The sequence below is a fragment of the Myxine glutinosa genome, chromosome 5 (assembly GCF_964187855.1).
Source record: "Myxine glutinosa chromosome 5, kmMyxGlut1.1, whole genome shotgun sequence".
NCBI lineage: Eukaryota > Metazoa > Chordata > Myxini > Myxiniformes > Myxinidae > Myxine > Myxine glutinosa.
This window is the reverse complement of record NC_136265.1, coordinates 148,684,739-148,704,510: the sequence shown is the minus strand read 5'-3', so window position 1 is coordinate 148,704,510 and position 19,772 is coordinate 148,684,739. Positions and strand designations below refer to the sequence as shown.

The following is a 19,772-nucleotide window of genomic DNA, read 5'->3' as shown; positions in this document are numbered from 1 at the left end:
TGGTAACCCCTGCAGAATAGATCCATTCACTTCTAAATTAGTGTACCCTTATTTACAAGTGAATGGATATATTCTGCAGGGGTTCCCAATGAGCAATACACTAATTAAATTTTAAAAAAATTAAAGTTAAATTTTAAATTTTTAAAAACAAATCCCCACCCCATCCTGAACAAGAACAAAAAACAACACACACACACACACACACACACACACACACACACACACACACACACACACACACACACACACACACACACACACACACACACACACACACAGATATATGCATTGGTCTTTGTTTGAAGGAAATCTGAAAGATCATGGGTAAAAACATTTTTATAACAATGTTGTAGAGATACACCGATCATGTTGGCCTGGGTCCAAAAAGACCCACGAATGCATTCTAGGGGTATCATTTAAAAAAATTAATTCCCCGATCCTGAAATGAAAAAATCCCAAAACACACATACAGCAATATGTATTACCTTTCATTCAAATGTATATGAAAGATAATGTGTAAAATCGTTTTTATAACAAAGTTACAGTGAAACAATCAGGCCAGGCAATGTGATGGGGTCAAAAAAAAAATCCTCCCCATACTGAAAAAAACCCCAAAACACACAGAGGAACATGTATTACCCTGTACTCAAAGCATATATCTTACTATAATTCACCAAATGTCCGTCTGTCTGTTCGAAGGTACCGTAAAAACTGCTGAACCGATCGCAAAGATATGTTGGGTGGGTAATCCTGGGACCCCTGGGAGTAAAATAGGCTATTTAGTTTTCCCAATTTCAGCTTTGGTCTCCAGCATTCTCAGGTTTGGACTCCCGCATAACATTCGCGTTCGCATAACGTTCATTGTGACGATGTTCTCATTGTGACGATGTTGTGACGATGTATGTGTTCACGGTAGTGTTTGACGTGACGGTGTGAACGTAATTTCGTAATGCTTTTCGTTTCGTAATCCTTTAATGAACGTTTAATGTTTAATGAACGTTTAATGCCCTTCGATATGAATATGGGCCGCACGCACGCTACACTGGACGGGCCAGCGTGTACCTTGCCCTTCACCGTCATGCTCGGGTAAACCGCTGAGCCCCATCCGTGATGGGGACTGGGGCTTGAGACAGTGTCCCACAAACGAGGAATTCCCAGTAAGCGCGAGTCATCAGCTCGCGTTGATTAAGTCCCTGCCCTTTGTACACACCGCCCGTCACCGCACAAACATCACAATGAAACACAATCATCACAATGTTTTGATTTTGATGATTTACGTGTGATATGATTTGACGGATGTTTATATGAATCGTTTAAAATAAAAAAATTCTGCCTTCAATTTCTGATATTTTGCCTTTTCATTTCGGCTTCCCAATTGAATTGAAGCTTTGCTAGTGAAAGATAATGGGTAAAAACATTTTTATAACACAGTTATAGAGATACAAAAATAGTGTTGGGCCCGGGTCCAAAAAGACCTACGAATGCATTCTGGGGGTATAATTTTAAAAAAATAACCCGCCAATCCTGAAATGAAAAAACCCAAAACACACATACAGGGATATGTATTACCCTTCATTCGAAGCATATATGAAAGATCATGTGTAAAATCGTTTTTACAACAAAGTTACAGTGAAACAAACAATCATGCCAGGCAATGGAATGGGGTAAAAATTAAAAAAATAAATTCCCCCGATCCTGAAAGAAAAAGAAAAAACACACACATACAGGAGTATGTATTACCCTTTTTGTGAAGCATATATGAAAGATCTTGGGTAAAAACGTTTTTATAACAACGTTAAAGAGATATCCTGAGGCCATAAAAGACCCCCTCCCCCCCCCCCCCCCCATTGCATTATAGGGGTTATCTTGAGAAATTGTATCCTAGGATTAAGAAAAAATTGAAAATTTTAACTACCTCTTATAAATAATATGTAGTTCTGTGATTTTGTATTGATACTTGTATGTCCTAAATTAAATATTTAAAAGTTTATGGCACAATTTAGCGGCCATTTTGAAAAGAATTGGACGCCATGTTGAATTTCGAGTTGGCTAATCGACTGTGTTTAAAGAGTATCGATATGCGAACATATCTGCCAAATTTCATGTTTGTATAGCGATGCAAACGGTTTTTTGTGTTCGCCACCTTGTTGTCAGTAAGTTAAACACAAGGACCCCACAGGAGGTCATTCGGCCCATCATTCCTGTGCTACACCAACCCCAGTATCCATCACCCATCCACGCACAAGCCAATTCCCCCATACCCTTCTATCTCCAATTCATCCAGGTATTCCTATCAACTTCTCATTTAAAGCTATCCACCCAACCTCTACCTTTCCAAGGAGACCATTTCATGTAATAACCACTCTCCGCCTGAGAACTGTCCCAACTCTCGTCTTATTCACCCTCAAGCCATGTCCTTTACACTCTCCTGAAAAACTGTACTCTCCTGAACACTGTACTGAACACTGAACACTGAACACTGAACACTGAACTGAACAATGAACACTCCTGTGAACACTGTACACTCTCCTGATAATATCCACTTCACCTATATTGAGCACACCTTCACCTATATCACAATTATGTCAAACATCTCAATCACATCCACTCGTAATCGCCTCCTTGACAATGTATACAGTCATCACTCCTTCAAACATTCCTCATAGGTGAGTCTACCTAGCCCTGGAATCAATGTAGTAGCTCCAGGGTGTACTTTACCTGTGTACCTGCTCTTTGGCTTCCCGTGGTGACCAAAACTGCACACGCTAATCACGATAGTTGGACGAGTCTTCCAGCCAAGCCCCAAAATAAACTGCATGATGCTACATGACGTCATCAATCATCAATGAAAGGTAATCTCGACGTTTCACACGTTATCTTCCCATTTGCGAAATTCTACATGGTACCAACAAGCGAAAAACACCTTGAAAAGATCCTTACATGACGTCATCTGAATTTTGTGGGAAGTTTGGTGTTGCTGTACTTACAATTATTGACCGGTGGTTTTTATGACATCATTAGCATGATTGATCAATTAACGATTGATCGGAGGTTATGTTTTAATCCCTGTCTGCTTGTGAACAGGGTATTTCTAAAAGTTATGGACAGATTCGGACGAAACTTGGTGCACAGGTTGGGTGTGTGACGAGGAAGAATTGATTCGATTTTGGTGAAGATCGAGCTTCGGATCCGAGTATTTTTTAACACCTGTGAGATAGCAAGCTTCGGATCCGTAACCTGGAACCAACAAGAAGACCCAAACGACCCGTTACCTGAAGTCCAAACAGGAATCTGTAGTTTGTCCAGGGTGCCGGCGATGACTCACCGACTCTTCGCAAAAAGCACACCGTGGGATATTTAACGTCCACCGACCTAATGCTGCCAGATGGGACAACCGGCTTAAAGTCCATCCGAGGGACATCGGCTCGATTGGAGGGGATGACGTTTAAAATGTTTTCAAATTATCACGTATAAAACGTTCGACTGACTATTTTAAGTACCAGAAATCACCCGAAGCATGAGAATGGTTCATTTCCGTATGAGATGCAGATCGCGATTAAAGTTTGACTCATCAGACCGCAAGACCGATGTTTGCCCCCATGGTCGCCGCCCGTCAACCTCACATGGTCGCTGGAGTCGAGTCCGAGGATGATAATTCTTTATCAGAAGTGGAATGAAGGGAGCTGCCAAGATGGATGGCATGGAGGTAGGTATATATGTACACTCGCCTGGGTTCGATTCCCGACACACCTATAAACTGCCATAATCGTGACGTTTCACAGGTAGGGTGTAAGTTAAAGCTCCCACCGTGTCCTTCGCGAAGAGTAGGCGACCTATCACCGGCACCCTGAACAAATTACACATTCCTGCTCTAGCCGAAGTCGAACGTCAGGCCTGGCCAGCCGGTTCGTGAAAGACTTGGACAAATAACCTCTTCCGGCCAAGATCACGAGAACGTGGGAATAATTGTGGCCGTTAAAGACTAAGAAGTGGCGATGGTCTTCAATGGTCGATACATTGTTATAACATCATCTTGTCGATGTGGAGTTTAATTATACTATGCGGGTGGGATTTCTTTTGCGGTGTTAAATTGACACGTGATCCGCACCTTATCTGGCATTGGTCACTTATGGTCGCCCACCTCGAGGTATATCGGCTGTCTGACCAATACTTCACCTACACTCACCTGACCGTCGGCGTAGAGCCGTGGACTACGCGATGTTCATAATCTGTGCACATCCGCCTAGTTACTCGTGTCTCGTGCTCAGTGATCTGAGACGATGGTGACTCGGGTTCCACCCAATTAAGAGGACCACTCACGTGGTCCACATCACCCAAACATTTCGATTTGTGGTGTCAGGCACAGGTTATCATATGGTGACCAAGTGACCTCTAAAATTGACTTGTTCTGCTGACATCTGGTCTGCGCGTGGAGACAAGTGTCATTCAGAGGGGACGTATAAAGCTGGCTGTCTCGTCTGATAGCACTCGTCTTTCAAGGATTATAGGCCTTTGGACCAATATCCTGGTCAAATTCCAAATTTTCTCAATCCCCAGCCATTGCCACCAATCCGCCATGACTGCCAAAGGTCTTGTATCAGTTATACCTGGAAAAAACGCGGGAGAATAAATGACGTCATTGAATTCCGTTCAAATGTGTATTCGTATTGATGCGCGGTATCTGCTTTATAACCGCCGTAATTTTGGACCCATCACTTTGAGCCTAAGTGGGTGGTTTCATAAATCGCTGTGTTTATTATGTTCAACTTGTGACGTCATTAAAAAGTGACGTGGCATTAGGGAAATGGTTCTCAAAAGACAAACAGTGCGCTATTCCGAACATTTCCAGTATGAGCCGGTGTTGAAACCAGTTGGATCTCGTTTTCCTGTTCCAGGGACAGAAATTTCTGGAACACGCGATTTTTCAGGATAATTGTGGTGTGACATCACGTCCGTTTTACACAACGTAGCAGGAAACGTCCAAAGTCCGTGCACGACGGTGGAAACTCCGTGATCCGATGAGTGAGCCAATGTCCATGATCATCAAGTGATGTGCCCAAGTCAGGGTCGCTCTCCAACACGTGCCCAGTGTTGGTTGGTACATGAGACCAGCTGACATTAAAATCTGAACCCATTAGTGATTAGTGGGATATAGAGGAGAGGGGGGGGGGGTGGGGGGATGCGGTTGCAGGCACAGTTCGCCCTTGAACAGTCTAACCTGGGTTCAAATCCCGACCCAGCTATAAACTGCCATCCTGGTGTATCACATGTCGGATGATTCATCAATGTATGTGCCGTCCCTCGCAACGTCGTTAAACGGAATGCTGCAATTATTTGGTGGACAATAAAGATCCTACGGTGTCCTTCGTGAAGAGTAGGCGAGCTGTCGCCGGCACCATGAACAAATTACAAATTCCTGCCCGAACAACGCTACTGAATGGAGCGTTGTACGTACGTAGTAAGTAAAATAAAAATAAATAAAAATAATCGTACGTACGTAATAAAAAATTTTTTTTTAAATCATACGTACTTAATAAATAAAATATAATATACATAATAATAATAATCATACGTACTTAATAAATAATATATAAATAAAAGGAATATTCGTACATACATACACAAAAAAAATAATCATACGTACTTAATAAATAAAATTAAAATAATAATCGTACCTACGTAATAAATAATATATAAATAAAAATAATAATCGTACGCACGTAATAAATGAAATAAAAATAAAAATAATAATTGCATGTATGTAATAAATAATATGAAAAAATAATAATAATCATACGTATGTAATAAATAAAATAAAAATCAAGAAAAATAATAATTGTGTGTATGTAATAAATGAAATATAAATAAAAATAATAATTGTGTGTACATAATAAATGAAATATAAATAAAAATAATAATCGTGCATACGTAATAAATGAAATAGAAATAAAAAATAATAATCGTCCATCCGTAATAAATGAAATAGAAATAAAAATAATAATTGCACGTATGTAATAATAAAATAAATAAAAATAATCATACATATGTAATAAATGAAACATAAATAACAATAATAATTGTGCGTACGTAATAAATGAAATATAATTAAAAATCATAATTGCACGTATGTAATAAATGAAATAAAAATAAAAATAATAATTGCACGTATGTAATAAATGAAATAAAAATAAAAATAACAATCGTGCATACGTAATAAATGAAATATAAATAAAAATAATAATCGTGCACATGTAATAAATGAAATAAAAATAAAAATAATAATCGTGCATATGTAATAAATGAAATATAAATAAAAATAATAATCGTGCATATGGAATAAATGAAATAAAAATAATAATCGTGCATATGTAATAAATGAAATAAAAATAAAAATAATAATTGCACATATGTAATAAATGAAATAAAAATAAAAATAACAATCGTGTATATGTAATAAATGAAATAAAAATAAAAATAATAATCGTGCATACGTAATAAATGAAATAAAAATAATAATCGTGCATACGTAATAAATGAAATAAAAATAAAAATAATAATTGCACGTATGTAATAAATGAAATAAAAATAAAAATAACAATCGTGCATACGTAATAAATGAAATATAAATAAAAATAATAATCATGCATACGTAATAAGTGAAATAAAAATAATAATCGTGCATACGTAATAAATGAAATATAAATAAAAATAATAATCGTGCATACGTAATAAATGAAATATAAATATAAATAATAATCGTGCATATGTAATAAATGAAATATAAATAAAAATAATAATCGTGCATACGTAATAAATGAAATATAAATAATAATCGTGCATACGTAATAAATGAAATAAAAATAAAAATAATAATTGCATGAATGTAATAAATAAAATAAAAATAAATAAAAATAATCGTACATATGTAATAAATCAAATAAAAATAAAAATAATAATTGCACGTATGTAATAAATAAAATAAAAATAATAATCATACGTATGTAATAAATCAAATAAAAATAAAAATAATAATTGCACGTATGTAATAAATAAAAGAATAATCATATGTACGTGATAAATAAACAAACATGGGTGTTTGAAATCGGTATGTATGATTAGTGTTTTGAGAACTGTTTGTCGCCGTTCCTACTTGCGTTTGCTGATGCTGGGACCTGGGAGCAATGCGAGCGCTGGTATAGCGACGTCCTGTGCTGGAGCACGTGCTTCAGCGCTTCACCTGCACGGTTTCCATCAGACGGATGTATCTCGCTCGCTGCCATGACCGGTGGACGGGCGAGGACTACACACATACATATATCGTATTCATTTGAACTTTGGAGCCTCATGTTTGTCCAGCACGTGGAGGGTTCCCAACACGTGGGGTATCAGCAGGCCCGTCGAGAAGGGGGGGGGGGTGGCAGGTGGGAGCAGGGGGGGGTGCACCCCCCCGCTCCCGTAATTATTCTTTCAATTTTTTTGTTTCATTGTGGGAGTATCGTTAGAAATATCATTATTTATAACGGTTTAAAAATAGAAGCAAACGACTGCGGGAAGAATTTTAAAAAAGATGATCGCGGTAATGACGTAATGACGTAAATTAACACAGGAGTATTGGCCAATGGCCAAATGCCATCCGGATGAAATGATTTAAGAAACGAAATTAAGGTTAAGAAATGGGTTAAATGTGTGTGTTTGCATGTGTGCGCGTGTGTGTTTATATATATGTGTGTGTGTGTGTGTGTGTGTGTTTATATGTGTGTGTGTTTATATATGTGTGTGTGTGTGTGTGTGTGTTTATATGTGTGTGTGTTTATATATGTGTGTGTGTGTGTGTGTGTTTATATATGCGTGTTTTTTTTGTTTTTGTTTTTTTGTATACTGAATCGAGGCTCGTGAAAGAGCTAACATTTATTTCACAAACAAATCAACCAGACAAACAAAATATACAAAAAGAGGGAGCGGAAGACAAGATGGGGAGAGAAGTGGAAGCACACAACCACAACATTTGAGAGCAGGGAGAAGTGTGGGAGGGAGAGGGCTTGGGGGCAGGAGGTGTGGGAAGGGGAGGGGGGTGTGTTTATATGTGTGTGTTTATATGTGTGTGTCTTTGTCTTTATATGTGTGTGTGTGTGTGTGTGTGTGTGTTTATATGTGTGTGTTTATGTGTGTGTGTGTGTGTGTGTGTGTGTGTGTGTGTGTGTGTATGTTTATATGTGTGTGTGTGTGTTTTTATGTGTGTGTGTGTGTGTGTGTTTATATGTGTGTGTGTGTGTGTGTGTTTATATATGTGTGTGTGTGTGTGTGTGTGTGTGTGTGTGTGTGTGTGTGTGTGTGTGTGTGTGTGTGTGTGTGTGTGTGTGTGTGTGTGTGTGTGTGTAAACGGTGCCCAGCTGATGATCCATGCAGTCGGGAAACTTGTCAATTGCTTACGGGTTAAGGTTCTTGCTTTGGGTAGAGGAACTATGTTTGAGGTTTACAATTTAAATAAAGTTGAATATGGGATGTTGTGAAATTAACATCATTTACAACAATCCTTCAAATTATTTATATTTAAGTTTAGGAACAAACCAATACTGTACAATTAATTAAGTGTGTGTGTGTGTGTGTGTGTGTGTGTGTGTGTGTGTGTGTGTGTGTGTGTGTGTGTGTGTGTGTGTGTGTGTGTGTGAATAAAAGCGAGAGATAGAATTGTGAGGAACAGAAATGAAAAAAACGAGATGTGTGTGTGTGTGTGTAATATCATATTAAATCAAAATTTTCCTTATTGGGTGCAGGTAAGGGAGCGTTTTAAGCACCTAACAAATTGATTTCTTCAAGATGCCAACAGGTAGAACATCACCAGGCAACGCCGGCTACTCCTGCTAATAAATGAATCACACCCCAATTTCCTTTAACCGTGGCATGTGCTTGTGCTGATGAAAATACGGAAACCTCCGTAGTTATACGTTGATTAAAATATTGTTTTTTTTGAAAGGCGCCCACATGAAGGGGCCCCGAGACTTAGTATTGCCCCGGGGCCCATTCTTGCTCTTGGCGGCCCTGGGTCTCAGCACGTGTTTGTCCCCGCACGTTGGATGAACGGATAAATCACGCTCGGCTTTTAACAGAGACCACTCAGTGAAGCGCCGAGAAACGAAAACAGAAGCAACCCTCAATAACAACCATTACACTAGAGCTGTTAATGCTTGTTTATAGCTCGGTACCTTGGTCATAAAACACATGATCAGGCTGATCGACGCCTATTGGTTTAGCTCTTACGAAAGATGAGAAGTTCCCTCTGATGGGAAAAACGATTCTCTGCCCCAGAGATCTCCGTACTGGGGCTAGACCACTAGTTTATTTGGGGATTAGAACACTGGTTTATCTGGGAGTTAGACTACTGGTTTATCTGGGAGTTAGACTACTGGTTTATCTGGGGGTTAGACCACTGGTTTATCTGGGGGTTGGACCACTGGTTTATTCTGGGGTTAGACCACTGTTTTATCTGGGGGTTAGACCACTGTTTTATTTGGGGGTTAGACCATTGGTTTATCTGGGGGTTAGACCACTAGTTTATCTGTGGGTTAGACCAATGGTTTATCTGGGGGTTAGACGACTGGTTTATCTGGGGGTTAGACTCCTGGCTTATCTGTAATCCTGGAGGTTAGACCGCTGGTTTATCTGGGGGTTAGACCACTGGTTTATCTGGGGGTTAGACCACTGGTTTATCTGGGGGTTATACTACTGGTTTATCTGTAACGGACAAGGCGCTGCAAGGTGTACAAAAGGGAGCGACGGGGAGGAGGGAGGTTCTTCCTCTCTGCATCTGCTGAGGGAAATCATTGTGTTTCCATCTTGTAATATCGCCATTAAGGGTTCATCTAGGCCCATGTGTGCACCCCATTAATCTAGGCCCGAGTCACGTGTGCGCACCCCCATTAATCTAGGCCCGAGTCACGTGTGCGCACCCACATTAATCTAGGCCCGAGTCACATGTGCGCACCCCCATTAATCTAGGCCTGAGTCACATGTGCGCACCCCCATTAATCTAGGCCCGAGTCACGTGTGCGCACCCACATTAATCTAGGCCCGAGTCACGTGTGCGCACCCACATTAATCTAGGCCCGAGTCGCATGTGCGCACCCCCATTAATCTAGGCCTGAGTCACGTGTGCGCACCCCCATTAATCTAGGCCCGAGTCACATGTGCGCACCCCCATTAATCTAGGCCCGAGTCACATGTGTGCACCCCCATTAATCTAGGCCCGAGTCACGTGTGCGCACCCCCATTAATATAGGCCCGAGTCACATGTGTGCACCCCCATTAATCTAGGCCCGAGTCACGTGTGCACACCCCTATTAATCTAGGCCCGAGTCACGTGTGCGCACCCCCATTAATCTAGGCCCGAGTCACGTGTGCGCACCCCAATTAATCTTGGGCCGAGTCACATGTGCGCACCCCTATTAATCTAGGCCCGAGCCACGTGTGCGCACCCCCATTAATCTAGGCCAGAGTCGCATGTGCGCACCCCCATTAATCTAGGCCAGAGTCACATGTGCGCACCCCCATTAATCTAGGCCCGAGTCACATGTGCGCACCCCAATTAATCTTGGCCCGAGTCACATGTGCGCACCCCTATTAATCTAGGCCCGAGTCACGTGTGCGCACCCCAATTAATCTTGGGCCGAGTCACATGTGCGCACCCCTATTAATCTAGGCCCGAGCCACGTGTGCGCACCCCCATTAATCTAGGCCTGAGTCGCATGTGTGCACCCCCATTAATCTAGGCCAGAGTCGCATGTGCGCACCCCCATTAATCTAGGCCAGAGTCACATGTGCGCAACCCCATTAATCTAGGCCCGAGTCACATGTGCGCACCCCAATTAATCTTGGCCCGAGTCTCATGTGCGCACCCCTATTAATCTAGGCCCGAGTCACGTGTGCGCACCCCAATTAATCTTGGCCCGAGTCTCATGTGCGCACCCCTATTAATCTAGGCCCGAGTCACATGTGCGCACCCCAATTAATCTTGGCCCGAGTCTCATGTGCGCACCCCTATTAATCTGGCCCGAGTCACGTGTGCGCACCCCAATTAATCTTGGGCCGAGTCACATGTGCGCACCCCTATTAATCTAGGCCCGAGCCACATGTGCGCACCCCCATTAATCTAGGCCCGAGTCGCATGTGCGCACCCCCATTAATCTAGGCCAGAGTCGCATGTGCGCACCCCCATTAATCTAGGCCAGAGTCACATGTGCGCAACCCCATTAATCTAGGCCCGAGTCACATGTGCGCACCCCAATTAATCTTGGCCCGAGTCTCATGTGCGCACCCCTATTAATCTAGGCCCGAGTCACGTGTGCGCACCCCAATTAATCTTGGCCCGAGTCTCATGTGCGCACCCCTATTCATCTAGGCCCGAGTCACATGTGCGCACCCCAATTAATCTTGGCCCGAGTCTCATGTGCGCACCCCTATTAATCTGGCCCGAGTCACGTGTGCGCACCCCAATTAATCTTGGGCCGAGTCACATGTGCGCACCCCTATTAATCTAGGCCCGAGCCACATGTGCGCACCCCCATTAATCTAGGCCCGAGTCGCATGTGCGCACCCCCATTAATCTAGGCCCGAGTCACATGTGCGCACCCCAATTAATCTTGGCCCGAGTCACATGTGCGCACCCCTATTAATCTCGGCCCGAGTCACGTGTGCGCACCCCCATTAATCTAGGCCCGAGTCACATGTGCGCACCCCTATTAATCTCGGCCCGAGTCACGTGTGCGCACCCCCATTAATCTAGGCCCGAGTCACATGTGCGCACCCCTATTAATCTAGGCCCGAGTCAGGTGTGCGCACCCCAATTAATCTTGGGCCGAGTCACATATGCGCACCCCTATTAATCGAGGCCCGAGCCACGTGTGCGCACCCCCATTAATCTAGGCCCGAGTCGCATGTGCGCACCCCCATTAATCTAGGCCAGAGTCACATGTGCGCACCCCCATTAATCTAGGCCCGAGTCACATGTGCGCACCCCAATTAATCTTGGCCCGAGTCACATGTGCGCACCCCTATTAATCTCGGCCCGAGTCACGTGTGCGCACCCCCATTAATCTAGGCCCGAGTCACATGTGTGCACCCCCATTAATCTAGGCCCGAGTCACGTGTGCGCACCCCCATTAATCTAGGCCCGAGTGACGTGTGCGCACCCCCATTAATCTAGGCCCGAGTCACATGTGCGCACCCCCATTAATCTAGGCCCGAGTCACATGTGCGCACCCCAATTAATCTTGGCCCGAGTCACATGTGCGCACCCCTATTAATCTCGGCCCGAGTCACGTGTGCGTACCCCCATTAATCTTGGCCCGAGTCACATGTGCGCACCCCCATTAATCTAGGCCCGAGTCACGTGTGCGCACCCCCATTAATCTAGGCCCGAGTCACGTGTGCGCACCCCCATTAATCTAGGCCCGAGTCACATGTGCGCACCCCCATTAATCTAGGCCCGAGCCACGTGTGCGCACCCCCATTAATCTAGGCCCGAGTCACATATGCGCACCCCTATTAATCGAGGCCCGAGCCACGTGTGCGCACCCCCATTAATCTAGGCCCGAGTCGCATGTGCGCACCCCCATTAATCTAGGCCAGAGTCACATGTGCGCACCCCCATTAATCTAGGCCCGAGTCACATGTGCGCACCCAAATTAATCTTGGCCCGAGTCACATGTGCGCACCCCTATTAATCTCGGCCCGAGTCACGTGTGCGCACCCCCATTAATCTAGGCCCGAGTCACATGTGTGCACCCCCATTAATCTAGGCCCGAGTCACGTGTGCGCACCCCCATTAATCTAGGCCCGAGTGACGTGTGCGCACCCCCATTAATCTAGGCCCGAGTCACATGTGCGCACCCCCATTAATCTAGGCCCGAGTCACATGTGCGCACCCCAATTAATCTTGGCCCGAGTCACATGTGCGCACCCCTATTAATCTCGGCCCGAGTCACGTGTGCGTACCCCTATTAATCTTGGCCCGAGTCACATGTGCGCACCCCCATTAATCTAGGCCCGAGTCACGTGTGCGCACCCCCATTAATCTAGGCCCGAGTCACGTGTGCGCACCCCCATTAATCTAGGCCCGAGTCACATGTGCGCACCCCCATTAATCTAGGCCCGAGCCACGTGTGCGCACCCCCATTAATCTAGGCCCGAGTCACATGTGCGCACCCCCATTAATCTAGGCCCGAGCCACATGTGCGCACCCCCATTAATCTAGGCTCGAGTGGCATGTGCGCACCCCCATTAATCTAGGCCCGAGTCACATGTGCGCACCCCCATTAATCTAGGCCCGAGTCACGTGTGCGCACCCCCATTAATCTAGGCCCGAGTCACGTGTGCGCACCCCAATTAATCTTGGCCCGAGTCACATGTGCGCACCTGTAGCGGTTCCCGCTGAATGTACACAATCGCCTTGCACCTGCCAGGACGCGGCCAGGGCGCGATCGCCATGCCGGGCTCGTCCGGACGGGCCCAGACGCGCCTCTCCTGGGCATGCCCGGACTCGCTGTTCCCGGGCACGCCCGAACCTCCCGGGCACGCCCGGTCTCGTCTTTCCCGGGCATGCCCGCTCTCGCCTTTCCAGGGCTCACCAAGAGCGCCCGGGCACGCCCAGCCTCGACTTGCCAGGCCGCGTCCAGGACGCCCGGGCATGTCCAGACTCGCCTTTCCAGGGCTCGCCCAGAGCGTCCGGGCATGCCCGCTCTCGCCTTTCCAGGGCTCGCCCAGAGCGCTCGGGCACGCCCAGCCTCGACTTGCCAGGCCGTGTCCAGGACGCCCGGGCATGTCCAGACTCGCCTTGCCAGGACTCACCCTTGACACCCGGGCATGCCCGGTCTCGGTTTTCCCGGGCAAACGCCCGGGCATAAATGTGTATATATATTGCTGCCCGATAAACGGGCTTTGTCAGAATACCTGAGCTGTTTTGTTTCAATAAAGCAACTCGGACGAATTCCGTCTTTGGTCGCGTCAATTATTTCGACTCGCGTTGGAGCGCAGCTCCTTCACTGGTGACCTACCGACATGGACACGGCAGTGACTCTTAAACTGCCTACCTTCTGGGAGGCTCACGCGGCTGTTTGGTTCGCCCAGGCGGACTCCCAGTTCGCCCTGCGAGGCATCACCGCGGACGACACCCGCTTCCACCACGTCGTGGCAGCGCTCGGTTCCGCCACCGTGGCCCGCGCCCTGAGCCTCCTCGGGCACCCGCCGGCTGCCGACAAGTATGACGCGCTGAAGACGCTCCTCCTCGACGCTTTCGCCCTCTCACCAGCGGCACGCGCACGGCGCCTGCTCGACCTGCCCGAGCTCGGCGACACGCGCCCGTCCGAGCGCATGGACTATATGCTCTCGTTGCTCGGTGAGCACTCTCCGGATTTTCTGTTCCGCGAGCTGTTCCTTCGCCAGCTGCCTCACCCGGTACGCCTCGCCCTGGCTGGCACGTCGATCACCGATCCCCGCGCCCTCGCCAGGGAAGCCGATAAGATCTCCTCGGCGGGCCAACACATCGGCGCGGCTACCTGGAGCCTGCCGCTGTCCGAGGCGACGCCCACGATGCCCGAGCGCCCTGCGCGGTTGGAGGCCGAACTGCCGGTGCAACTGGCGGCCACCACGCCGTGCCGACCGCTTCCGACACGACGGCCGGGGCCTCCACCTGACCAGGCGTGGTGTTATTACCACGCCAGGTTCGGACACAAGGCTCGAACGTGCCGACCCCCGTGCACTTTCGGCAAGTCGGGAAACGGCTGGGCCGGCGTTCATTCCCAGCCATGAGCGCCGGCCACTCAGGCAACTTGCTTTTTATTCGGGACAAAGCGTCCGGGCGGCGTTTCCTTTGTGACACCGGCGCCCAACTGAGCGTCATACCCGCCTTCGAGCAGGACAGGCGGGACGCCGTTTGCGGCCCCTCTTTGGTCGCTGCTAATGGCTCGGCCATACGCACTTTCGGCCCACGCGACGTCACCCTCTGCTTCGGCAGCCAGCGCTTTCAGTGGAGCTTTGTGACCGCCTGCGTCCCCATGGCTTTGCTGGGTGCCGACTTCCTCTGCACGCACAGGCTGCTGGTCGATGTCAAACGTCGTCGCCTTGTCAACGCCGAGACCTTCAGCTCCCTGGCGTGCACGATGAGCAGCTCCGCGCCGACCGAACTGGCGTGCGCCCTCCCGACGGCGAACGAGTTCGCTCGCCTGCTCGCGGAATTCCCGGCCCTCACGCGGCCGACGTTTTCAGCCGTCGCAGTGCGGCATGGGATCGAGCACCACATACCCACTACGGGCCCGCCGGTCTACGCCAGGGCCCGCCGCCTCGACCCGGCCAAGCTCGCCGTGGCAAAGGCCGGGTTTGACGCGTTGGTGCACCTCGGCATCGTGCGGCGCTCCAATAGCGCGTGGGCCTCACCACTGCACATCGTGCCAAAGCCGGGGGGCGGATGGCGCCCGTGTGGCGACTACCGCCGCCTCAACGATGCTACCACCCCCGACAGGTACCCGATCCCGCATGTCCAGGTCTTTTCCGCCCGTTTGGCGGGACGGGTCATATTTTCCAAAATTGACCTGATACGGGGATACCACCAGGTACCTGTCCGGGCGGCCGACGTCCCGAAGACGGCCGTCATCACGCCGTTCGGCCTGTTCGAATTTTTGAGGATGCCGTTTGGCCTCAAGAACGCGGCCCAGGCGTTCCAGCGCTTAATGGACGGCGTGCTGCGCAACCTGCCATTTCTTTTCGTCTATCTGGACGACATCCTCGTCGCCAGCACGTCCCGCGCCGAGCACCTCCTCCACCTCCGAACACTGTTCGGTCGCCTCAGCGAGCACGGCTTAATTGTCAACCCGGCCAAATGCCACTTCGGCACGACGACCGTTGACTTTTTGGGCCACCGCATCACCAAGACCGGGGCCGTGCCGCTGCCGACCAAGGTCGAGGCCATCACCACGTTCCCGCGTCCCCGTTCCATCAAGGCCCTACAAGAGTTCCTCGGCATGGTGAATTTTTATCACCGATTCGTGCCCCGCGCTGCTCAGCTCATGCGGCCCCTTTACGAGGCCCTCCGGGGCAAGCCGGCCAAGCATGACATCGTTTGGTCCGCGGCCATGGACGCGGCCTTCGCGAGCGCAAAACGGGCCCTCGCCGACGCAACGCTGCTGGCTCACCCGGTGCTCAACGCGCCCATCGCCCTCACTACGGACGCCTCCAACTACGCGGTGGGCGCCGTCCATGAACAATGGGTGGACGGGGTTTGGCAGCCACTCGCTTTTTTCAGCCGGCAGCTCCGGCCGAACGTGTTAAAATACAGCACGTTCGACCGCGAGCTGCTCGGTCTATTCCTGGCCGTTCGCCATTTCCGACACCTCCTGGAGGGCCGCCCGTTCACGGCTTTCGTCGACCACAAGCCGTTGGTCTACGCAATGGCCAAAGTCACGGAGCCGTGGTCGGCCCGCCAGCAGCGCCACCTCTCCGCCGTGTCGGAATTCACCACGGACATCCGGCACGTCGCCGGCAAAGACAACGCCGTGGCCGACTGTCTTTCTCGGGCCAGCGCGAACGCGGTCCACCTCGGCGTGGACTTCGCGCTCATGGCGGCCGACCAGACCACCGACACCTCGGTGCAGGCCCTCCGGGCGGCGGACACGGGCCTCCGCCTGGCCGACATCCCCTTCGCGGGCACCGTCCTGCTCTGCGACGTCTCCCAGGGCGAGCCTCGCCCCATCGTGCCCGTTTCCTGGCAGCGCCACATCTTCGCCTCCATCCACGGCCTTTCTCACCCGAGCCGGAAAGCTTCTCAGAAGCTGGTGTCGGCGCGTTTCGTCTGGCACGGCCTTCGACGGAACGTCCGCGACTGGGCCAACGCCTGCACGGCCTGCCAGCGGGCCAAGGTCCACCGCCACACGCAGGCCCCGCTAGCACCTTTCACCGTGCCTGCACGGCGTTTCGACCACGTCCACGTGGACCTGGTGGGTCCCCTGCCCCCATCGTGGGGGTTCACCCACCTGCTCACCATGGTGGACAGGACCACCAGGTGGCCAGAGGCCGTGCCCCTCACCTCCACCACCACCGCCGACGTGGCGCAGGCATTCATCGCCACCTGGGTCACGCGCTTCGGCGCACCGGCGGACATCTCGTCCGACCGCGGCCCACAGTTCACGTCCGAACTTTGGGGCGCGGTCGCACGCTCGTTGGGGGTCACGCTGCACCGCACCACGGCCTACCACCCCCAAGCCAACGGGTTGTGCGAGCGGTCTCACCGCTCCATGAAGGCCGCACTCATGGCCGGCCTTCAGGACGATGGTTGGATCGACCGGCTGCCGTGGGTCCTTTTGGGCCTCCGCTCGGCCCCCAAGGAGGACCTCCGGGCGTCCGCCGCCGAGCTCGTCTATGGCCAGCCGCTCCACGTCCCGGGCGAGTTCGTGCCCGACGCTACCAGTCCCTGGTCCGCCGCACACTAGCGCTCGGACCTCCAGGAGGCCGCCCGCCGATTTGCCCCCGTGCCAACGTCCCGCCACGGTGGCCCCCAGTCCTACGTCCCCCCGGCGCTTCGCACAGCGGAGTACGTCTTTGTGCGTCATGACGCGCACTGGGGGCCACTTCGGCCGCCGTATGACGGGCCCTTCCGGGTCCTGCGACGGGGCAACAAGTCCTTCGTCGTCGACGTCGGCGGCCGGTCGGACCGGATCTCTGTGGACCGCCTCAAACCGGCGCACGTGGACGTCGACCGACCACCCTTCCTCCCACGGTTGGCCCTTCCTCCGCGGCGAGGCCGCCCCCCGTCTACAGTTCCCCCCGCTCGACCACCCACCACCGGATCGGACCCCCCCCCCACGACCCTCCAGGGGTCGCTTCGGCCAGGTCATCCGGACCCCCCTTAAATTGACCCTGCCGGTGCAGGTCGATTCTGGAGGGGCGTGTGTAGCGGTTCCCGCTGAATGTACACAATCGCCTTGCACCTGCCAGGACGCAGCCAGGGCGCGATCGCCATGCCGGGCTCGTCCGGACGGGCCCAGACGCGCCTCTCCTGGGCATGCCCGGACTCGCTGTTCCCGGGCACGCCCGAACCTCCCGGGCATGCCCGGTCTCGTCTTTCCCGGGCATGCCCGCTCTCGCCTTTTCAGGGCTCGCCCAGAGCGCCCGGGCACGCCAAGCCTCGACTTGCCAGGCCACGTCCAGGATGCCCGGGCATGTCCAGACTCGCCTTTCCAGGGCTCGCCCAGAGCGTCCGGGCATGCCCGCTCTCGCCTTTCCAGGGCTCGCCCAGAGCGCTCGGGCACGCCCAGCCTCGACTTGCCAGGCCGCGTCCAGGACGCCCGGGCATGTCCAGACTCGCCTTTCCAGGACTCGCCCTTGACACCCGGGCATGCCCGGTCTCGCTTTTCCCGGGCAAACGCCCCGGCATAAATGTGTATATATATTGCTGCCCGATAAACGGGCTTTGTCAGAATACCTGAGCTGTTTTGTTTCAATAAAGCAACTCGGACGAATTTCGTCTTTGGTCGCGTCAATTCTTTCGACTCGCGTTGGAGCGCAGCTCCTTCACACCCCTATTAATCTCGGCCCGAGTCACGTGTGTGCACCCCCATTAATCTAGGCCCGAGTCACGTGTGCGCACCCCCATTAATCTAGGCCCGAGTCACGTGTGCGCACCCCCATTAATCTAGGCCCGAGTCACGTGTGCGCACCCCCATTAATCTAGGCCCGAGTCACGTGTGCGCACCCCCATTAATCTAGGCCCGAGTCACATGTGCGCACCCCCATTAATCTAGGCCCGAGTCACGTGTGCGCACCCCCATTAATCTAGGCCCGAGTCACGTGTGCGCACCCCCATTCATCTAGGCCCGAGTCACATGTGCGCACCCCCATTAATCTAGGCCCGAGTCACGTGTGCGCACCCCCATTAATCTCGGCCCGAGTCACGTGTGCGCACCCCCATTAATCTCGGCCCGAGTCACGTGTGCGCACCCACATTAATCTAGGCCTGAGTCCCGAGGTTTAAAAAAAATTAAGAGAAAACATTCCAAATGATGAAACATTCTGTTAACGATTGCGGTTTCACAGTTGTGTTCATGCGGTTCAATGGCGCGTGTTGTGGGAATTTGCCGTCCAGACAGTGTCCAATGGGCTCGAAATATGAAAACTCTTCTCACTTTCGTGAGACATTCGACCATCGTCCATTACGTCCTAATGACGTCATTTTTATTTACGTATATCTTGTTACGGTGTAAAAGGTAAACAGAGCACCGATCGGTATGTTTACTACTTTGGCGCCATTTGGTCACGTGATCAGTTTCGAGCCACCCACACGAGGTACGACCGCGCAAACGGCACTACCGAGCGCACCCGACGTGAGGGCAGCTGGAAAGTGGTACGCGGAACGAGGGGGCATCAGGAGTGGGTTGGAATGTGGGGATTGGGGTGGGGGATTCCCCGCGCCCCCTCTCAATCATTGCACAGTGCACACTCCGCTGTTAGACCCGGGCAGCTGCTGCTGGACACTCGACTGGATTTAACCGGCGCCCCCAATGAGCTCCATGGGGAAAAGGGGGAGTAAGGGGATGGGGTGAAACAGAATGGATGGATTGGGTGGAGTGGATAGATTGTCGATAAATGCTCGGGTTACTCGATCTCTCCCGAACACCCCCACACCCCCTTCACCAGTCACCACCCCATGCCCCCCTGCCCCCCATCCCCAAGCAATCTGCTCTCGATTGCGCTCCTTGAACCGCTTCCCATGCCAATGACGAGCTTGTGAA

General features: G+C 50.4%; 1 protein-coding gene across 1 annotated transcript in view; it reads right to left on the bottom strand.

Annotated features, from left to right (window-relative positions):
• Positions 1–19,772, bottom strand: part of LOC137426947 (uncharacterized) — a 99,111-nt gene that overhangs the window by 78,169 nt on the left and 1,170 nt on the right. Inside the window, exon 2 of the mRNA XM_068115997.2 lies at positions 7,151–7,300. Coding sequence (XP_067972098.2) covers positions 7,151–7,280 — 130 coding nt within the window. The 5' untranslated portion in view covers positions 7,281–7,300. The remainder of the gene's footprint in view (positions 1–7,150; positions 7,301–19,772) is intronic.